Raw genomic sequence first — 16684 nt, 5'->3', positions numbered from 1 at the left:
GAGGATGAGTCAGTTGCCTGAGGTGGGAGAGCCCCAAAGGTGGCGGTCAGTCTCCTTCTTCCTGTCAGGCCAGCTTTGCAACTGGGCATGGACAGTGGAAGGGAGATGGATGCAGGGTCTGGGGCGGAGGGCACAGCTGCTCCTCTCTGGCTGTGAAGGGGTTAACTGCCCCACCATACACCTGGACATCGGAACCTGTCCTGGCCACTGACCTGCTCCAAGGCCTGTGCTCCTCAGCCCCTGTGGGGTCCTGGGAAGGTCAAGGGCAGCTCCAGCAGCTGGATTATCAAGCCGAGGTCACCAAGTGCCAGTGTACTGTGGAGGAGCCTTGGTGAGCAGACATTCTGTGAATGGGTGTCTGCCCCTGAGACCAACCCTCTTGCTGCTCCTATTGATTTCACTGGACTTAACCGAACACTTGTCCAGAATTACCAGAATTTGCACCAGGCTCACTGCAAATACCTGCTGGTCTAGTGCCCCCAGCCACCCTGGAGGAAGGGCCTGGCCCTGGGCCAGGTGGTGGGTGTGGGGTGGGTGCCCCCAGGTAGCCCTGGTGTTTTGAGTGCTCGCTGTGTGCCCCTCCTGTCCCACCATAACCTGAGTGGGCACGACCCTCCCATCTTCAGGTGAGAACCACTCAGCTGCTCCCTGCCCGCCCCCCCCCCCCCCCGCAGCAAATATGCACCTGTCTTCAGGTGGAAAGGTCCCTGTGGGGGGGATCCCCTCCCCCATTGCTCACCTGGGTCAGGCCACTGGGCGGGGGCCACGGGCTCCGCCCGAGGAAGGCTGGCCAGCATGGCAGAGAGGTCCAGGATGAACAGCTTCACCTGGGGGTCCCCAACACAGCCAGAGTCACATCCCAGCTACTGGGTGTCCAGTGCCTACCCCCAACGCATGGGATGCTGCGAGGCAGGGGTTGGGGTAGAGACCCCTCTTAAAAGAGAGGCTGGTGGTCCTCCGGGACAGCCGCCTGGTCTAAACTATTCTGGGCTTTTAAAGCCTCCGTCAGCCCCCTGGTCGGTTCCTTAGCAGATGCCCTCACAGTCTGCTAGCTGGCTACCACCTGTATTGTAATTAAATTTATATTTTCACTTACATCAATTCATTTCCCCCCCTTCTAATTGGATCAGTCATATTCATTGGTGTATGACTTACTCTCATCTCCTCCATGGGTGGCCCTCCTTTATTTTGTGGTAATTAACTTCCTTATCGATACGAACTTAATGAGCAGCCCTGGATCCACTGCCAAGAACCAGAGCCCGTCGGCGCGTTTCCCCTCGGGCTCTCCCCTCACGTGTGCCGCTGAAACACACGTCTGAGACGGAAAGGCCATCCCCACCGAAAACGGAAAGGAGTTCGTTGCCCTGGCATGCGTAGGGGTGATGAAAACAACTGCAGGGGAAACGAAACCGCGCCACTGCATTCGACAGCTGGTGAGGCCGACGGGGCAGGGCCCAGGCCCAGAGACCAGGGTGCAGCAGGGAGGGTGGGGGCCTGGTCTCCCCATGGGGCCCATTCTCCAAGTTGGGGATCAGAGCATTGGTTGCAAGGGGACCAGCTTTTGCTGTTACTGCTTATCAAGACTCTGTCCCTCCTGGTGCCATCTGGGTGCAGACCTGGGTCCCCAGGCCCCACTTGGGAGAGCAGTGGTTCGCACAAATCCATCCAACTCAGGATGTGGCACGAAGCAGGTCTCTGGGGACCCAGGTCTTGCCCTTTGGTTGGAATCTTGGCCACAGGCACAGGACAGGAGTGGGATGGGTGGGGGGAATGGTGGGTGCCTCCCTTTGTTTCTCGCCTTCTCAAGGGGGTCATGCTTTGGGAACCCCCCAGAAACATGTGTCTCCAAAGTCAGAAACCTCCTCCTTCGGCTGTAAGCCTTGCAAACCTGAACGACTAGAAAAGCCGAGTGTCCTCGGTCCACAGCGATACGTGCAATGCCACCGTGCAGAACGGCCACCACACAGCCCCACACTCACCTCCAGGTGGGCCAGGCCCCGCCCGTGTGGGGAGCCAGGCGGCCAGGCACCAACTAAGAGCGAGTCTGGAAGATGGAGGTGTAGGTAAACGAGGCTCGCCTCCTCGCACAACCACAGCAAAATTACAACTGAAATATAGGACGACCATCACTCAGAACCATCAGAAAGTCGAGCGGTGTGGAGGTCTGACAACTAAGGAATCAAAGAAACCACGTTCATCCAGACAGGTAGGAAGGACGGGGCAGAGAACCGGAGATGTGAATCCGGTCCCAGAACCAGGTGGGGTGCATATAAAACGGAAGGATATCTCGGGACCGAGGGATCCCATCCCCACACCAGGCCACTGAGCCCAGGGTTCCAGTGCCAGGAAAGTCAGTCTCCACAACTTCTGGCTGTAAAAACCAGTGGGGGTTCGGTCCGCGGAAGAAAATGGGATTCTCAGGCCCCTCCTCTTATTAAAGGGCCTTGCACTGCACACGGACTTACTCAGACTCACTCCCTCTGGGCTCCAGCAGCTTGAAGGGCACCAGTGGCACGCAGGAAGGAGCTGACGTGTCTGGCATCAGGGTGAGAGCTGGAGAACAGCTTCCTTGGCCATTGTACCTTTTCGGAGTCCTCCCCCACACAGAGCCACAGTGCAGTGGCACCATAGCTGAATCTCCAACCTGGCTCACATGGTAAGCCCCGCCCTGACAATTACCTAAGGGTCCGCCCCATCCAACTTAGGGGCCCACCAAAGCAACCCTCCCACTCCAGTAGGAGTGGCTTTTCCATATGGCCTCCTAGCCCAGCCCTTCCTGAACCCTCTCAAACATGCAGCAGCTGAGCCCAGTCCCGGACCTCTCACTGAGGCCCTGGCCTGACATTAGCAGCGGCCATCTGCCGATCGCTTTACAGCTTTACGCCAAGAGACAGAACACAGGTGGAGGCTGACCTTGGCCTGCGCACCTGGGGAACCCTAGACACTGCACGCCCAGTGGACAGTTGCAGACCATATCGGAGTACCACCCAAACACGTCCACAAGCCACGGAGGGAGGAGTTGCTGACCAGGAGGCACAGCCAGTCCTGCCAGCTGTCTAGCCTGGATAAATCCCTCCCATTGACTTGCTGACAGCAATCAAGACTCATCTACATCAGCCCAAATGGAGGGAGCACCTTGAGTACCCACCTTGGGTGATAGGGGAGGCTGTGCCACTGGACCCTACAGGACACCTACTACATTAGGCCACTCTACCAAGACAGGGAGTCAAAGCAGCTCTACCTATTACACAGAAACGAACATAGAAAGGCTGTCAAAGTGAGGAGACAAAGAAATATGGCCCAAATGAAAGAACAGAACAAAACCCCAGAAAAAAATGCTAACCAAAATGGAAATAAGCAATCTGTCAGATACAGAGTTCAAAACACTGTTTATAAGGATGCTCCAGGAAATCAGCAGGTACTTCAACAGCATGAAAAAGACCCCGGCTGAAGTGGAGGATACATTAACTGAAATAAAGAACAATTTACAGGGGATCGACAGCAGAGTGGATGAAGCCACAAGAATCAAATCAATGATTCGGAACATAAGGAAGAAAACGAAATCCACTCAGTACAGCAAGAAGAGAAACATCTAAAAAATCAAGGATAGTGTAAGGAGCCTCTGGGACAACTTAAAACGTTCCAACATTCGCATCACAGGGGTGCCAGAAGGAGAAGAGAAAGGACAAGAAATTGGAAACCTATTTGAAAAACATAATAAAAGAAAACTTCCGTAGTTTGGTGACGGAAATAGACATACAAGTCCAGGAAGCACAGAGAGTCCCAAACAAGATGCATGTAAAGAGGACCACACTGAAACATATCATAATTAAACTGCCAAAGGTTAAAGATAAAGAGAGAATCTTAAAAGCAGTAAGAGAAAAGCAGATAAGAAGTTTCCATAAGACTGTCAGCTGATTTCTCAAAAGAAACTTCGCAGGCAAGGAGGGATTGGCAAGACTTATTCAAAGTGATGAAAAGCGGGGACCTACAACCTAGATTGCTCTATCCAGCAAAGCTATCACTTAGAATGGAAGGGCAGATAAAGTGCTTCCCAGACAAGGTAAAGCTAAAGGAGTTCATCATCACCAAGCCATTATTATACAAAAGGTTAAAGGGACATATTTAAGAAAAAGAAGATAAAAACTATGAACATTAAAATGGCAATGAATACATAACTATCAACAATTGAATATACGAAACGAACTAAGCCAACAAGCAGGACAGAAGCATTGTCATAGATGTGGAGAACATCGGGATGGCGGCCAGTGGGAGGGGGTCTGGAGGGTTGGGGGGAAAGGTGCAGGGATTAAGAAGTACGAATTGGTAGGTACAGAATGGGCAGGAGGATGTTAAGACCAAGTGTGGGAAATGGAATAGCCAAAGAACTTACACGCACGACCCACGGACATGAACAAAGGAGGGGGGATCGCCAGAGGCGCTGGATGGAGGGGGGCCAAGGGGAGGAAATTGGGACAACTGTGAGAGCATAATCAATTTTTTTTAAGTAAAAAAAGTCTGGCCCAGTAGGGGTGTGTGTGAGCACCTACGAGAGGCAGCAGATCAATGTTTCTCTCACATCGATGTTTCTCTCCCTTTCTTTCTCCCTCCCTTCCCCTTTCTCTAAAAAAAATAAACTAATTTTTTTTAAAGTGAGTCTTGACCTGGTTTCTTATTGATGTCACTTGTTTCTGCTGTTTGATCCCGGGACAAAAGAAGAACTTGGCCTAAGTGTACACCCAGCTTAAGCGGGGACACAGACCCAGAGCAGCACGACTTCCTTCTGGCCACACAGCAGATGACTGTCAGAACCAAGACCAACCCAGGGGACTTCAGCAGCCACGGGCCCACATCTGTGATGCTAGAATGGCCTCTGATCGCAGAGGGTCATGCTTAACCCAGAGAGGTGGGGTTCCAGGCTCCCTGATGTTCCCAAGACTTGGGGGCTGGTGGTGACAACAGGGGCCCTCACCTGCTCCAGCTGCCCCTCGGTGTCCTCGATGTCCAGGGCAGGTGGCTGCCTCTGATGTTGGCACACTGACTGGAACAAGTTGAGCGCTGACATCCTAGTGCGTCCCAGGAGCAGGGTCTTCTCAGCCGCTGTGTTCTGGATCTGAACCCACTTGGATTCCTGGAGAACGCCCAGTTCTTTCCCGATTAGGGTTTGTTGGCCGGAGGAGGGCGGGGCCTCAACCTACAGACCCTAGCTTTCCGAGAGGGGAGGGAAGGCACAGTGTCAGGTGCTGATAGCACTGGCCTCCTGTGCCCTAAAGTGCTTTCTGGTGCCGGAACCCTGCGCGTTAGTGCCGCTGTCCCTCTGGAATAAGTTTCGCCCATCTGTTATCAGCCCCCGCACTCTATCCGGGCGATGGGAGGCTGGGCCCTACCCAGTGCAGCGTGCGCTCCCGCGCCGCGTCCAGGAGCTCCAGCAGCTGCGCTCGCCGCTGGCCCAGCTGGAGCAGCTCGTCCTGCCAGGCGTCTCTCAGCCGCCGCAGCCGCGTGCGCGCCTCCTCCAGCTCCGCCAGCCGCTGGCGCTCCGTGAGCTTCAGCGCGGCCAGCGTGTCGGCTAGGGCATCGAAGCGCGCCACTAGCTCGGGGACCTCCTGGAACTGGGATACCGTCCGGAGAGCGACTCACCGGGCCTGCTACCCCTCTTCCCTCCCCACCGCCACCTGGCTCTCCAGCGCCTCCTCAGTTAGCCCACCTGCGAAATGACCCCACACAGCCTCTGCTCCAGAAGTGGGTTTACTTCATCCCTACCCATTAAGCCTAGCTAAACTCACTGCCTGTGATTAATACTGATTCATTGTCTCATTCAACTAATATTTATTGAGTGGCTGGATCTACCCGGCCCCGCCTGCCTGTGTGTCCTTGAGTAAGTGTTACCTTTCTGAAGCTCGAACTCCCCATCTGTAAAATGGGGTTGACAATAACAGGACCCACTTCACTGGGCCTTGGGGAGAATTCAATAGCAAAGCGCACCCCTGGCATACAGTTAGTGCTCAGTAAGTGGTGATTCCAGGCATACACCCAGCACTCTAGTAGTGCACCCTTCCAAAGGCATCCCTGAGGCCATCCAGCCCTGAGCGGTGGTCCTGAGCCCCAAAACTTCCTGCAGGGCACTCACCTCGGGCAACTGATCCAACACTCGCTCCAGCAGGTGCGCGCAGGGCTCCAGCAGCTGCAGCCGACGCTGCAGCCGCGCGCGCTCCCGCTGCAGCTCCTCCAGCTGGCGCCGAAGCCGCAGCGCCTCCGCCTCGTGGCGGCCGGCCCGGTGCCGCTCCTCCACCGCCCTCCGCAGCGTGCTGTTGCGCCGGGCCTCGGAATCCTGGGGTGGGGGTGGGGTGGGGTGGGGCGCAGTGAGGGGGGATGGACGGGGACGAAGACCCTCAGGACTCGGGAGCCTGCGGTCCTCGCCGCTTCCACCTGGCCCCAGCAAAAGCATGTTGAGCTATGGGTTGCAAATAGATGGTCCGCGGGCCAAACTCAGTAAGAATCCGATTTGGGACCCTCACTCCTCCCCCACGGTTTTTAAACATCTTGAGTGCTTCAGATAGTGCGTGTGTATTTCTCACCACTTTCTCACCCATTTTAAAAATGTATGTGACACGTCTGGCCCCTGTAGAATTGCGACTTTGTGACCTTGTAACCTGCCTCCCCCCAGCAGGCTCCACCTACTTGCAAGAACTTGTCAAAGCGGTGAAAGGACCCCTTTAGCTCCTGCCGCTTCTGTTCCAACTGTCCCCGGCGCTCTTTGAGGGCTGCCATGGTGGTCTGGAAGACCTGGAGTGTGAGGAGTGGGTGTGTGGGTGTGTGGGGGTGTGTTTGGGGGTTCAAGTTATCTAGCACCTTTAGGTTCACATTTAAATTCTCTCGTCTGTTGTTTCTGATCTTGTCGCTGCACCCCTGCTCAAATCCACCCGAACGAAGCCCAAGTGTCAGTGTCCTTGCCCTTCCTTCAGGCCTCATCCTACCCTCTCCCCTCTGACACTGTCTTCCAGCCACTTGACCGCCTGTGTTGTGCCCTTGCCTTCCAGTCTTTGTATACGCGTGCCGCTTCCTCCGTCTCTTCCTTCTCACACTGTCCCCCTTTGCTGGACAAATAAGCCGACTTGCCCTTCAGCAATACCTAAGACCTCACTTCCTCCAGGAAGTCTTCCTTGATCACCCCCAGGTGGAAATAGGGGCTTCCTCTGGGCTCCTACAGTTCCTTCTCAGTGCTTCTCTCCCTCATAGCATTGCCAGCTGGATACTGGCCTGTGTCCTCTCTGGACTGCGAGCCCCATGAGGGCAGGGACTGTGGTGAGCCCCCTGGATCCCAGTGCAGCACCCAGCACATGGGGGCTCAGTGCATACTAATTCGCACCAACAACCGATCTCCTCTGATCCCCATTTGACAGATGAGGATACCAAGGCGCAGAGTGGTGCAAGGACCCATCTCAGAGCTTGGAGCTAATAAGTTGGCTCCATTATTTCCCATCCTCTGCTCACCATATTTTTTTTGGTCTGGGGTCCCCCCAAACTCCCACGGCTACAGTGGGGGCTCACCTTCTTCTGGGCCTGTAGGCTCCGGTCCACATCCGCCAGCTCCTGCCTCTTCTCCAGCAGACTCAGCAACGGTGGGAGGTGGTGGGGACTCTGTTCCGGGATCTTCCTGGAGGGGCTCAAGGAGGAGGTTGGGGTGAAGGAGGCAACAGCCAGGGCCCCCAACTCCTCCCTAGTGCCTGAAGTGCCTTCATTAGCCACCTACTGGCTGTTGAATTCTTCATTCATTCAACAAACTACACTGAGCACCTAGTAAGTGCCAGGCACCATCCTAGGCACTGGGGCTGCAGCTGAGAGCAAGACAGACAGAAGCCAGCCCTGCAGGAGCTGGCACCCCGCTGCGGCCACGGGAAATGAAGCTGACAAATAATAGGAAATAATGCTAGGGCACTGTGGGTGCTAAGGTGAAAAATCCTTCAATGGGTTGGACGAAAGTTCTCTCTTTTGAGGAGGTGACAGTTGAGCACTGTGCATATCTGCAGGGAACAGATTCTAGGCCAAGGGAACAGACACTGCAAAGTCCCCAAGGGAAGGACCTTAGTGAGTAGGAGCATCCTGGAGCAGAGGGAGGGAGGGAGGGAGGGAGGAGAGAGATGGGAATTAAAATCAGAGAAGTTGTGGGGGTCAGACTGTGGTGAGGGAGGACTTTGGCCTTGACTGTGAGTGAGCTGGGATCCCCCTGGCTGCTGTGGGGGCAAGAACAACAGGAGGGGCAGAGCAGCTGCAGGCCAGTGACAGGTAATGCGGGGACACAGAGATACTGGGGCTGATCGGGGTGGTTGTGGTGCCAGGGTGAGGAGGGGATACAGTTTGAGAGCTGGGCGGATGGAATGGTGAGGGAGGTGAGAAAGGAGTCTCAGGGGAACCTAGGACTAGGAACGGGGAGGATGCTGCTGATGGAAGAAGGTTGAGTGGGGGCAGGAGAGGTCAGCTCCTTGCTATGGCCAAGTTGAGACGGAGACACCTGCCAGGCCTCCAGGGGAGGGGCCCAGGAGGCGGCCCCACAAGGTCGGCTGTGTGGGGAGCAGAGAGGACACACTGACTGTCGACTCTCCCAGCTCTGGTTCAGGAGAAACCCTGCCATTTTACAGATGCTAAGACTGTGGGTTGGGACCCACAGTCACTCCACTGAATACAGAATAGGCAAGGGACAAGCTTCTTCCACTCGTCCTTTAAAATGCAGTTTGCAGGGGCAGGGGGCAAGGGTTCATAGTTTAATTCCTTCCCACCCGTTTCAAATGATTGAATCTCAGCGGGATGTCAGCTGTGGGGTTAGAGACCTTGGGAAAGTCGCTGGTTCTTTGAGCCTTTTTCTTCCCCATCTGTGAAATGGGGGCAATAATCTCCCACCATGAAGAGTCTGAGGACCCAAGGGTGGGGACCCCACCCACTCCGGCCCATCCTGTGGCCCTTCCTGCCACCCCAAGCCACTCACGGAGGCGGCTTCTTTTGTGAGGCCAGTTGCAAGCATTCCTTCCAGGGAGCTGCCATTCTCCTGACGATTGCTCCCACTTTCTTTCCACCTGGCCGGAGTTCTGCAGAAGCCTGGGAGGCCCTGGGGGGGCTTCTGATGGAGGGTAGTGCCACAGCAACAGCAGCGAGTTCAGTACTCCCAGGAGGCAGCCATCTAGCAGGCCCTGGTTCCCCAGGCAACCGTCGACACAACATTCCATTGCCTGGCTGAGACCTGGGGAATCCACCCTGGGAGGGAAAGGGAGGGACTGCAGAGAGGGGAGCAGCCTCTGCCCCTGCCCGAGAAGGCTTTCACTCCCAGTCTAACTTGGGGTGCCAGAGGAGAGCACATGGGTCCCTTGGCCAAGAATTTACCCCTCTTGGCTCCAGTGTCTGGTGGAGCCTCTTCCTGGCTGGGTGGGAATGGGGTGGGGCCTCACTATTGTGGCTCTCTGCCCACATGTCTGCTCTAAAGAAAATTATTGGGCTCCCACTGTGGCCAGGTCGTGGTGGGGTCATTTACTCCCAGGCAAGGTGCTCAGGGCCGGCCATGTTTCAGCCCTCTGAGGGTCCATTTCGAATGTTGGCCATGTTTCCCGGAGCCCCCAGCCTGGTTAGGGAGATAGAGAGGGCCGGCTAGAGGCCAGCTTGGGAGAGGCCCACCATCTAGATTTGGAGGGTAGAGCCAGGGGAGGAGCAGACAGCGTCTGAGCTATTACTGTGGGTCAGTCACCGTGCTGAGCGCTGTCCCTGTAGTACCTGATTTAACCCTGAAAACAGCACTGCAGGGGCGGCATTAGGGAGAAGCACCCAGAGCAAAATGACAAATGCCCATGGGTCTTCCACCTGGACATAACTAACACTAGCATCTTGTCATCGTTGCTTCTGATCGTTTTATTTCTGTTTTAAATAATTTTTTCATGTAAAGAAATGCATTCTCTTTTCTTTAGAAATGTGTTTTCTTACTGCAGGCAACACTACTTAAAAAACTATAGTTACTTGTAATACCTACATTGCTTAAAACAGCTCCTGAGCATTTTATGAGAGCATATTTTAAAAATGGAGCTAAAATCATGTCTACTTAATCTCTGAGCCGTTTGTATCAAATCGCACAGACCGCATAAATTGATGCGAAGTTACAAGATGCACGATCTAATTTTTTTCTTGATTTAAAAAAGTATTGAGGTATAATTTACATAAAGTACAATTTATTTTTTCCCATGCAGTTCTGTGAGTTTTGGCAAATGCAGAAAAGTCGTGCATAACCACCACCACAGCCAGGATGCAGAACATTTCTATCACCCCTGAAGTCCTCGCGGCCCTTTGTAGCCAACTCCTGTCCCCACCTCAGCCCTCGGCAGCCAGCGACCTGTTCTCCGGCCCTATCGTTTTACCTTTTACAGAGGGTCCTAAGTAGAATCGCGCACTGTGTAGCCTTTTGAGTCTGGCTTCTTTCACCTAGCAATGCTCGCGTGTGACCCGTTCAGGTGGATGTGTCAGTAAGGTGCATTCTTTTTCGTCGCTGTGTAGTATTTCACTGTGCATTATGGTGTGTTTATTCATTCTCCAGTTGGGTTATTTCTACTTCCGGGCAATTGTAAAGATGGCCTGTATTCACGTGTGCTTTTTTGTGTGTGTGAACACACGCTTTCATTTTACTTGTGTAACTACATCAGAGTATGATTGTCGGGTCATATGGTAAGTGTACGTGTAACTGTATAAAAACTCGGCAAGCTCTTTTGCAGTGTGGCTTATTACCATTTTGATGTTCACACTGGTGATGCACGAGGAGTTCTGATCTCTGCACATCCTCTCCAGGAGTTGGTATGGCCAGTGTTTTAAAAAGTCATTCTGGTAGATGTGTAGCTGTATGAATTACTTTTTGATTTTGAGATCATCGTAGATTCACCTGCAGTTTAAGAAATAACACAGAGAGATGCCACATTCCTTCACCCAGTGTCCCCCAGGGTGACCTCTTGCACAACGCCGGGACGCCATCATGAGCAGGAAATCGGCACGGACACAATCCACTGACCTCACGCAGACTTCACGGCTCCACACGCGCTCGTTCGCAGGACTGCGGACTCAGGTGTGCGTGGGTTTACCGCGTGCAGACTCCTGCGAGCACCTCAGCCAAGATACGAAACCGTCCTCTCAAAGATCCCTCCTACTGACCTCGCTTTAAGAGCGGCCACCAGCGCCCTCCCTCCCGCATTCCTGACCCCTGGCGGCCACCCATCTGCTCTCTATGTGGGTTTGTCACATCAAGGATGTTACATAAGTGGAACCACGTAGCATGGAACCTTTTGAGAGTGGCTTTTAAAACTCAGCTTCATCCCCTCGAGAGCCATCCTCATTGTTACATGTATTTGTGTTTGTTCTTTCTTTTTAAAAAAAAAAAAAAATTATTTATTTTTAGAGAGATGGAGAGAAGGGAAAGGAGGGAGAAAGAGGGAGAGAAACATCAACCAGCTGCCTCCTACAGGTTGCAGGTCCCCAACCAGGGACCAGCCTGCCACCCAGGCATGTGCCCTGACTGGGAATCGAACCGGTGGCCTCTCAGTTCGCAGACCAATGCTCAATCCACTGAGCCACACCAGCCAGGGCTGTGCTAGTTCTTTCTGATTCCTAAGTAGCATTCCATAATATGAGTGGGCAATGTTTGTTTAACCATTCTAGGTGAAGGACATTTGGGTTGTTTCCAGTTTGGGGCTATTATGACTAAAGCTACTTTGAAGATTCGGGTCCCGGGGTTTGGACGAACACAAGCTGTCATTACTCTGGTAGAGCAGATGGCCAAGAGCACAGTTGTTGGGTCCTATGGTAAATACACGTTTAGTATTTTTGTTTGTTTGTTTTTTAAAAAGAAACTGCCATATTTCTTTCCAGAGTGGCTGTACCATTTTACATTCCTACCAGCAATGTGGGCGTGGTCTAATTTTTCTGCATCCTTGCTCTTGCCTCTATGTTTTCTTACAGACATTCTGCTAGGTATGTTGTGATATTTCACTGTGGTTTTACTTGGCATTTCTTTAATGGCTAATGATGACGAACATCTCCTCATGTGCTTATGTGCCATCTGTGTAGCCTCCTCAGCAAAGTATCTGTTCATGTCTGTTGCCTGTGTTCTAACTGGGTTGTTTATTTTTTTCTCCCACTGTTGAGTTTTGAGACTTCTCTGTGCATTCCACATCTATCGCATGTCCCTGCGTTCCAGGTAATCCTCTTGTCAGATATCTGTTTCCTCCTCCCAGTCCGCAGTTTCTCTTGACATCCCCTTCACGTGGTCTTTTGCACAGCAATGTTTCGAATTTCGAGGAGGTCCGATTTGCCACCTTTGCTTTTACAGATCGTGTTTTTGGTGTCAAGTCTAAGACGGGATTTGAACTCAGGCCATCTGGGTGTAGAATCGGCCTTCGGAACCACACCACTCCAGATGCAGTGAGCCCTTCTGGGGTATCTCCCTCCTCAGGGCCATTCCCTGCCTTCCCTCCCCCGAAGATGCCATCATCTTGAAGTCAGGACGCACCCTCCCCTTCTCAATTTCTATTGGTTTAGAGGCACATTTTTGCAAATGTTTAGTGAGCACCTACTATGTACCTGGCACTGTGTGAAGATGCAGCGGTGGCTAAGACAAGACCTCCTCTCCTGGGGCTTGCAGGCTAATGGGGAGGCCAGGTGAATCACACAGTCCTGTAAATATGTCATCACATCTGTCAGGGTGAGGAGGAGAGGTCTAGCCTGCAAGGAGGGGACAGGGAGGGCTTCTTGGGGAAGTGACATGTAAACCCAGACCTGAAGGAGGAGGAGGGGTGATTAGAGGAGACAGAGTATTCTAAGCAGAGAAAATAGTGCATGCAAAGGCCCTGAGGCAGGAAGGTGAGGCCCCTCCTAGAAGAGAACAAAGGTCTGTAGGTTGTTGTGCAGAATTTAAGGATGAGGGTTAGGTCAGGACTGGCTAGGGCCAAGGATTGACCAGACCTGTGCTCTAAGGGACAGGTGAGGGAGTTCATGGTGATTCCTCCAAGGACACGAGGCAGGGAAGTGAGGGCCCCTGGCATTTGTTTGTATCCAGATTGCTGCATCCACACTGCTCTGGCATTGTCATAGCACAGAGGAAAGGAGAGATGGTCCCACACAAACAACCGGTCATCAGGGGCCTGGAGCTACGGCTCTAGCTCTGGGGCCAGCCACTGGGGTACTGCTCCCAGGTCCTGTCGGTGCTCCCCTGCCCCACTGCTGAGGCTGAGGTCCTAGCCTCCCACTTGTCTTTGTCCCCATGTCCTGGGGGTTGGGTTAGGTGGGGCTTCTGAATGACAGGAGGACATGAACTTCTCAGCTGCCCTTGCCCTTGGCCACAAACCCACAAGCTCTGGAAATATCCATTCTCCCCACCCCCATCCTGAAGTCTCAGGCTTCAGTGGCTTCCCCCTTCCTGCTTCTCCGTTCCAAGGCTGGGGTGTGTGTGTGTGTGCAGTGGGGGTGGGGAGAAGACTTTGGGGAGTAGGGCTGAGGAAGGAGGAAGCCGGGTGTGGACTGACAGACACCTTGTTTTCAGGCCACGGAGGAGGGGATTTACCACCCTGCTTCCTCGGCAGGCAGCCCGAGGGAGGGGGTTTTGGAAACCTGGCCCACTCCTTTCATGGCTGCCTCCTGCCCCACATGGCTCCCAGCCCAGATTCATGCCCCACGCTCACAAATGGGGCTTTGTGTTCCCAAGACAAAGGACATGCTTCTTACCCTGACCTGGACCGGGCCTCGTCTGCCTTGCTCCCATCTTGGCCTCAGAGGAGATGGTGCCACTTTCCAGGAGGGGACACTGAGGCCTAGACAGGGACAAGTCTGGAGCCAGAGGAGGAGAGCCCGCCTTCTGATTTGGGGGCGAAGATGGAGGAGGGAGGCGGCAGGTTGGCAATGGTCAAGCTGCCATCCCAGGCTCTGCGGGGAGAAAGGAAGTAAAACGTAATATGACTGCTATCATATTCCAGATTCCAACCCTCAAGGGGACCCGAGTCCTCTTTAACTCAGCAGAGAGCGCGTTAAGTCTTTCTTCTGTGCCAAGCGGTGTGGGAGGCACGCATGAATCAGACACTGTCCCTGACATTTAGGAGATAAGACAAGCATGTAAATCACCACGAAACAAAGGGACACAAGACCAAGGTCACGGAGCAGTGCCAATGAGCGGGGGGGTCCTGGGTTGACATCGCTGCCTTCCCGGTCACCCTCAAGGGCAGCGGCGCCTTCAGAAACCAGATGGAGCAAACGTTATTTTTTGATTATAGAAGAAGTACATGCCATGATGTCAAAGAAAACCCTCCAGCTCTCCCCCCAGGCCTGCTTTACAGCTTCATACCACTTCCTATTTCCTGCTGAGAGTGATTCTTTCCTGCCCATCCCTCTCGTCTGCCGCCTCACTCTACTCAGAGCTCATAAGAGCAGGGTGGTCCAACGGCCAGGACTGTACCCCCACTGCCGAGAACATGGTAGGCACTCCAAACACGTTTGTTAAATAAAAAAGAATATTTTATGTATAAAAAAAATCAGGATCAGGGTGTATATGTGGTGGATATACGATGTTTTTCCCACTGTTTGTGTGGGATTGGTAAAAAAATCTTAAGCATTTTTCCTGGCATTAGTCTTTGAGAACATCCTTTTTAATAGCTATATAGTATTCCATCACCTTGATATTCCATTGTCTGTGTTTATTTCTCCCCACTGCTCCTGGTCTGTAGTCACTTGGACCAAAGGACTGAAACAAGGAGCTGTGCAGCGAAAGGAATGGAAAGGCTTTTCTGACGGGCGAACTCTGTGGGGATGGATAAGGGAGTTGAATTCAGGAGTGGTGTGTCAGAGGGCCACATGGCCAGGAAAACTTGTGCCCACTGCTGTGTGGTTAAACAAACTCTGCAGAACCCAAAACAATTTATGGCGCTGGCCAGTTTCCATGGTGTAACTCTCCTACCACGGTTGACTTTTAGCTTCCAACATGGCATTGCTGAACATGGAATTAGGGGGCAGGGGTACAGCCAGCTCTCCTGAGCCTGCAGGGGCAGCTCAGCAAGCCCCTGCCTGCTCCCTACTCTGGGGGGCGGAGCCCTCTCTACCGAGTGTCTCTGAGCTCTCCCGGGGCCTCAGCATCTGGGATGAAGATAAGGGCTCAGTCCTGGGCCATGGGGCCCATGGGGGCAGCAGGAACCCTATCTCGTGATCTCTCTATGAGATTTCTCAGCTGGATGCAAAGCCCCAGATTCCCCCAGCTCAGCAATCTAGAACCATGCTGGCCACTGAAGTGTGGTCACTCCATCCATCCCTGGCATTCAGGGTGGGGCCCACCGCTCTGGTCAGCGTCAGAGCTCAGTCACGAAGCCGGGCTCCGAGTCAGGCATGGCGGTGGGTTCGGAACGTCACACAGTGACCATGACACTTATTGAGCACTTGCTGTATGACCATGACACTTATTGAGCACTTGCTGTATGACGGGGTTAAGTGTCTGATATTTACTTCACCTCAGGCCCAGCCTATGAGGTGGGCGCTACTATCAGCCCCAGTTTACAGATGGGGAAACTAAGGCACCGAGGGGATAACTCACTTGCCCAAGAACATGCAGCTCTTAAGTGTGGGTGCCAGGAGTCAACCGCAGGCTGGGTGGATGCTAACACCTCTCCTGACGTAGCATGTCCTCCTGCTTAAGGCTTGTATGAGGCACCGGCAGTGGGCACTGCGTGGTGCTGGACTATGCAGGGAGCTGGCGACGATCACGGGTTTGTCTGTAAGGATCTCAGCAGAAGAGGAGTGGGAGGAGGCTAGCCATGTCCCCAGCACCCACTCTGTGACAGGGATGACACCAGGTGCCTTGAGCAGCCGTCTTAATTAATTCTCACAACAATCCCGTGAGAAGGGTGAGACCCCTCCCTCATGATGGCCTGGACCAGGGCGCTCATGAGCACGCCCCTCCTCCCCAGCCGGGTGGCCTCCAGCCGGTCACACGCTTTCTTTGGATTACCTTTCCCCCTTTGGTCCCTTGAGAGAGGCTGCTCTAGAAGACCTCAAACCCTCTGCCAGTGCTGGGTCAAAGTTTCTCACAGTAACAGGAAGTGGCCAGGTTATTCGGAAAGTTTGGGGACTCTGGCCACAGCCCCAGGCACATTGCAGCGGTCAGATGCCAGATACTGGACAGGCGACAAAGCTGGCTGGGCAGTGTATAACCTTCATAAAACCCCCAGGGGCTCAGGGAGGGGGGCCTGGGAATGTGACTTCCTGCTCAACTCTGGGAGATGGGCTGGTACGGCGGGTGGCAGTTTGGCTGGCAGCCCAGGTGGCCCCAGAACTAGGCCCCCCAGGTTCCACCAGGGGTCCCCAGGGGCTGGGTAGCCTATCTGAGGTCTCTGCAAGATCTGAAAAGAAACAGGTTCAGCCAAAAGCTCCCACTTAGGTTGGGGCAGGAAGGCCCGGACACCTGTCTTAAAGTAGCACTTACATAGCAAGTACCGGTTTCCGGTGGGGAGGGTCTGGGGTGACTGACAATAATCGGCAGGGGGTGTGTGTGCTTTAACTACTCCCTTGGGGCTCCCACTTTTCTGGATTCAACCCTGGATCACCCCTTATCCCCATCTGAAGGATATCGCAATATTTCTATGGCTTGGGGCCAACTCTGCTAGACCCATTTCCAGATGGGTTAACTGAGGCC

General features: G+C 53.6%; 1 protein-coding gene across 1 annotated transcript; it reads right to left on the bottom strand.

The window, feature by feature from the left end:
* Positions 1-128: 128 nt before the first annotated feature.
* On the bottom strand, positions 129-11174 carry CFAP73 (cilia and flagella associated protein 73). The gene is made up of 10 exons (XM_053927693.2): positions 11033-11174; positions 10756-10906; positions 8981-9246; positions 7549-7654; positions 6679-6783; positions 6128-6328; positions 5388-5609; positions 4973-5131; positions 740-827; positions 129-315 (listed from the first exon to the last, which is right to left on the bottom strand). Exons 2-10 carry the CDS (start codon positions 10804-10806, stop codon positions 287-289), a joined length of 1227 nt encoding a protein of 408 aa, XP_053783668.1. The 5' UTR covers positions 10807-10906; positions 11033-11174; the 3' UTR covers positions 129-286.
* Positions 11175-16684: the final 5510 nt, after the last annotated feature.

The sequence above is a fragment of the Desmodus rotundus genome, chromosome 7 (genome assembly GCF_022682495.2).
Source record: "Desmodus rotundus isolate HL8 chromosome 7, HLdesRot8A.1, whole genome shotgun sequence".
NCBI classification, from domain to species: domain Eukaryota; kingdom Metazoa; phylum Chordata; class Mammalia; order Chiroptera; family Phyllostomidae; genus Desmodus; species Desmodus rotundus.
The sequence above is the reverse complement of the archived record's forward strand: the minus strand, read 5'-3'. Positions and strand labels throughout refer to the sequence as shown.

Coding starts and splice junctions, on each gene's coding strand:
- CFAP73 (XM_053927693.2), bottom strand. CDS start 10,806: ATGTGCAGAGATCAGAACTCCTCGTGCATCACCAGTGTGAACATCAAA. Junction 6,784..7,548: donor GCCTACAGGCCCAGAAGAAG/GTGAGCCCCCAC, acceptor CTCACACTCCAG/GTCTTCCAGACCACCATGGC. Junction 828..4,972: donor CCGAGGGGCAGCTGGAGCAG/GTGAGGGCCCCT, acceptor GGGGACCCCCAG/GTGAAGCTGTTCATCCTGGA.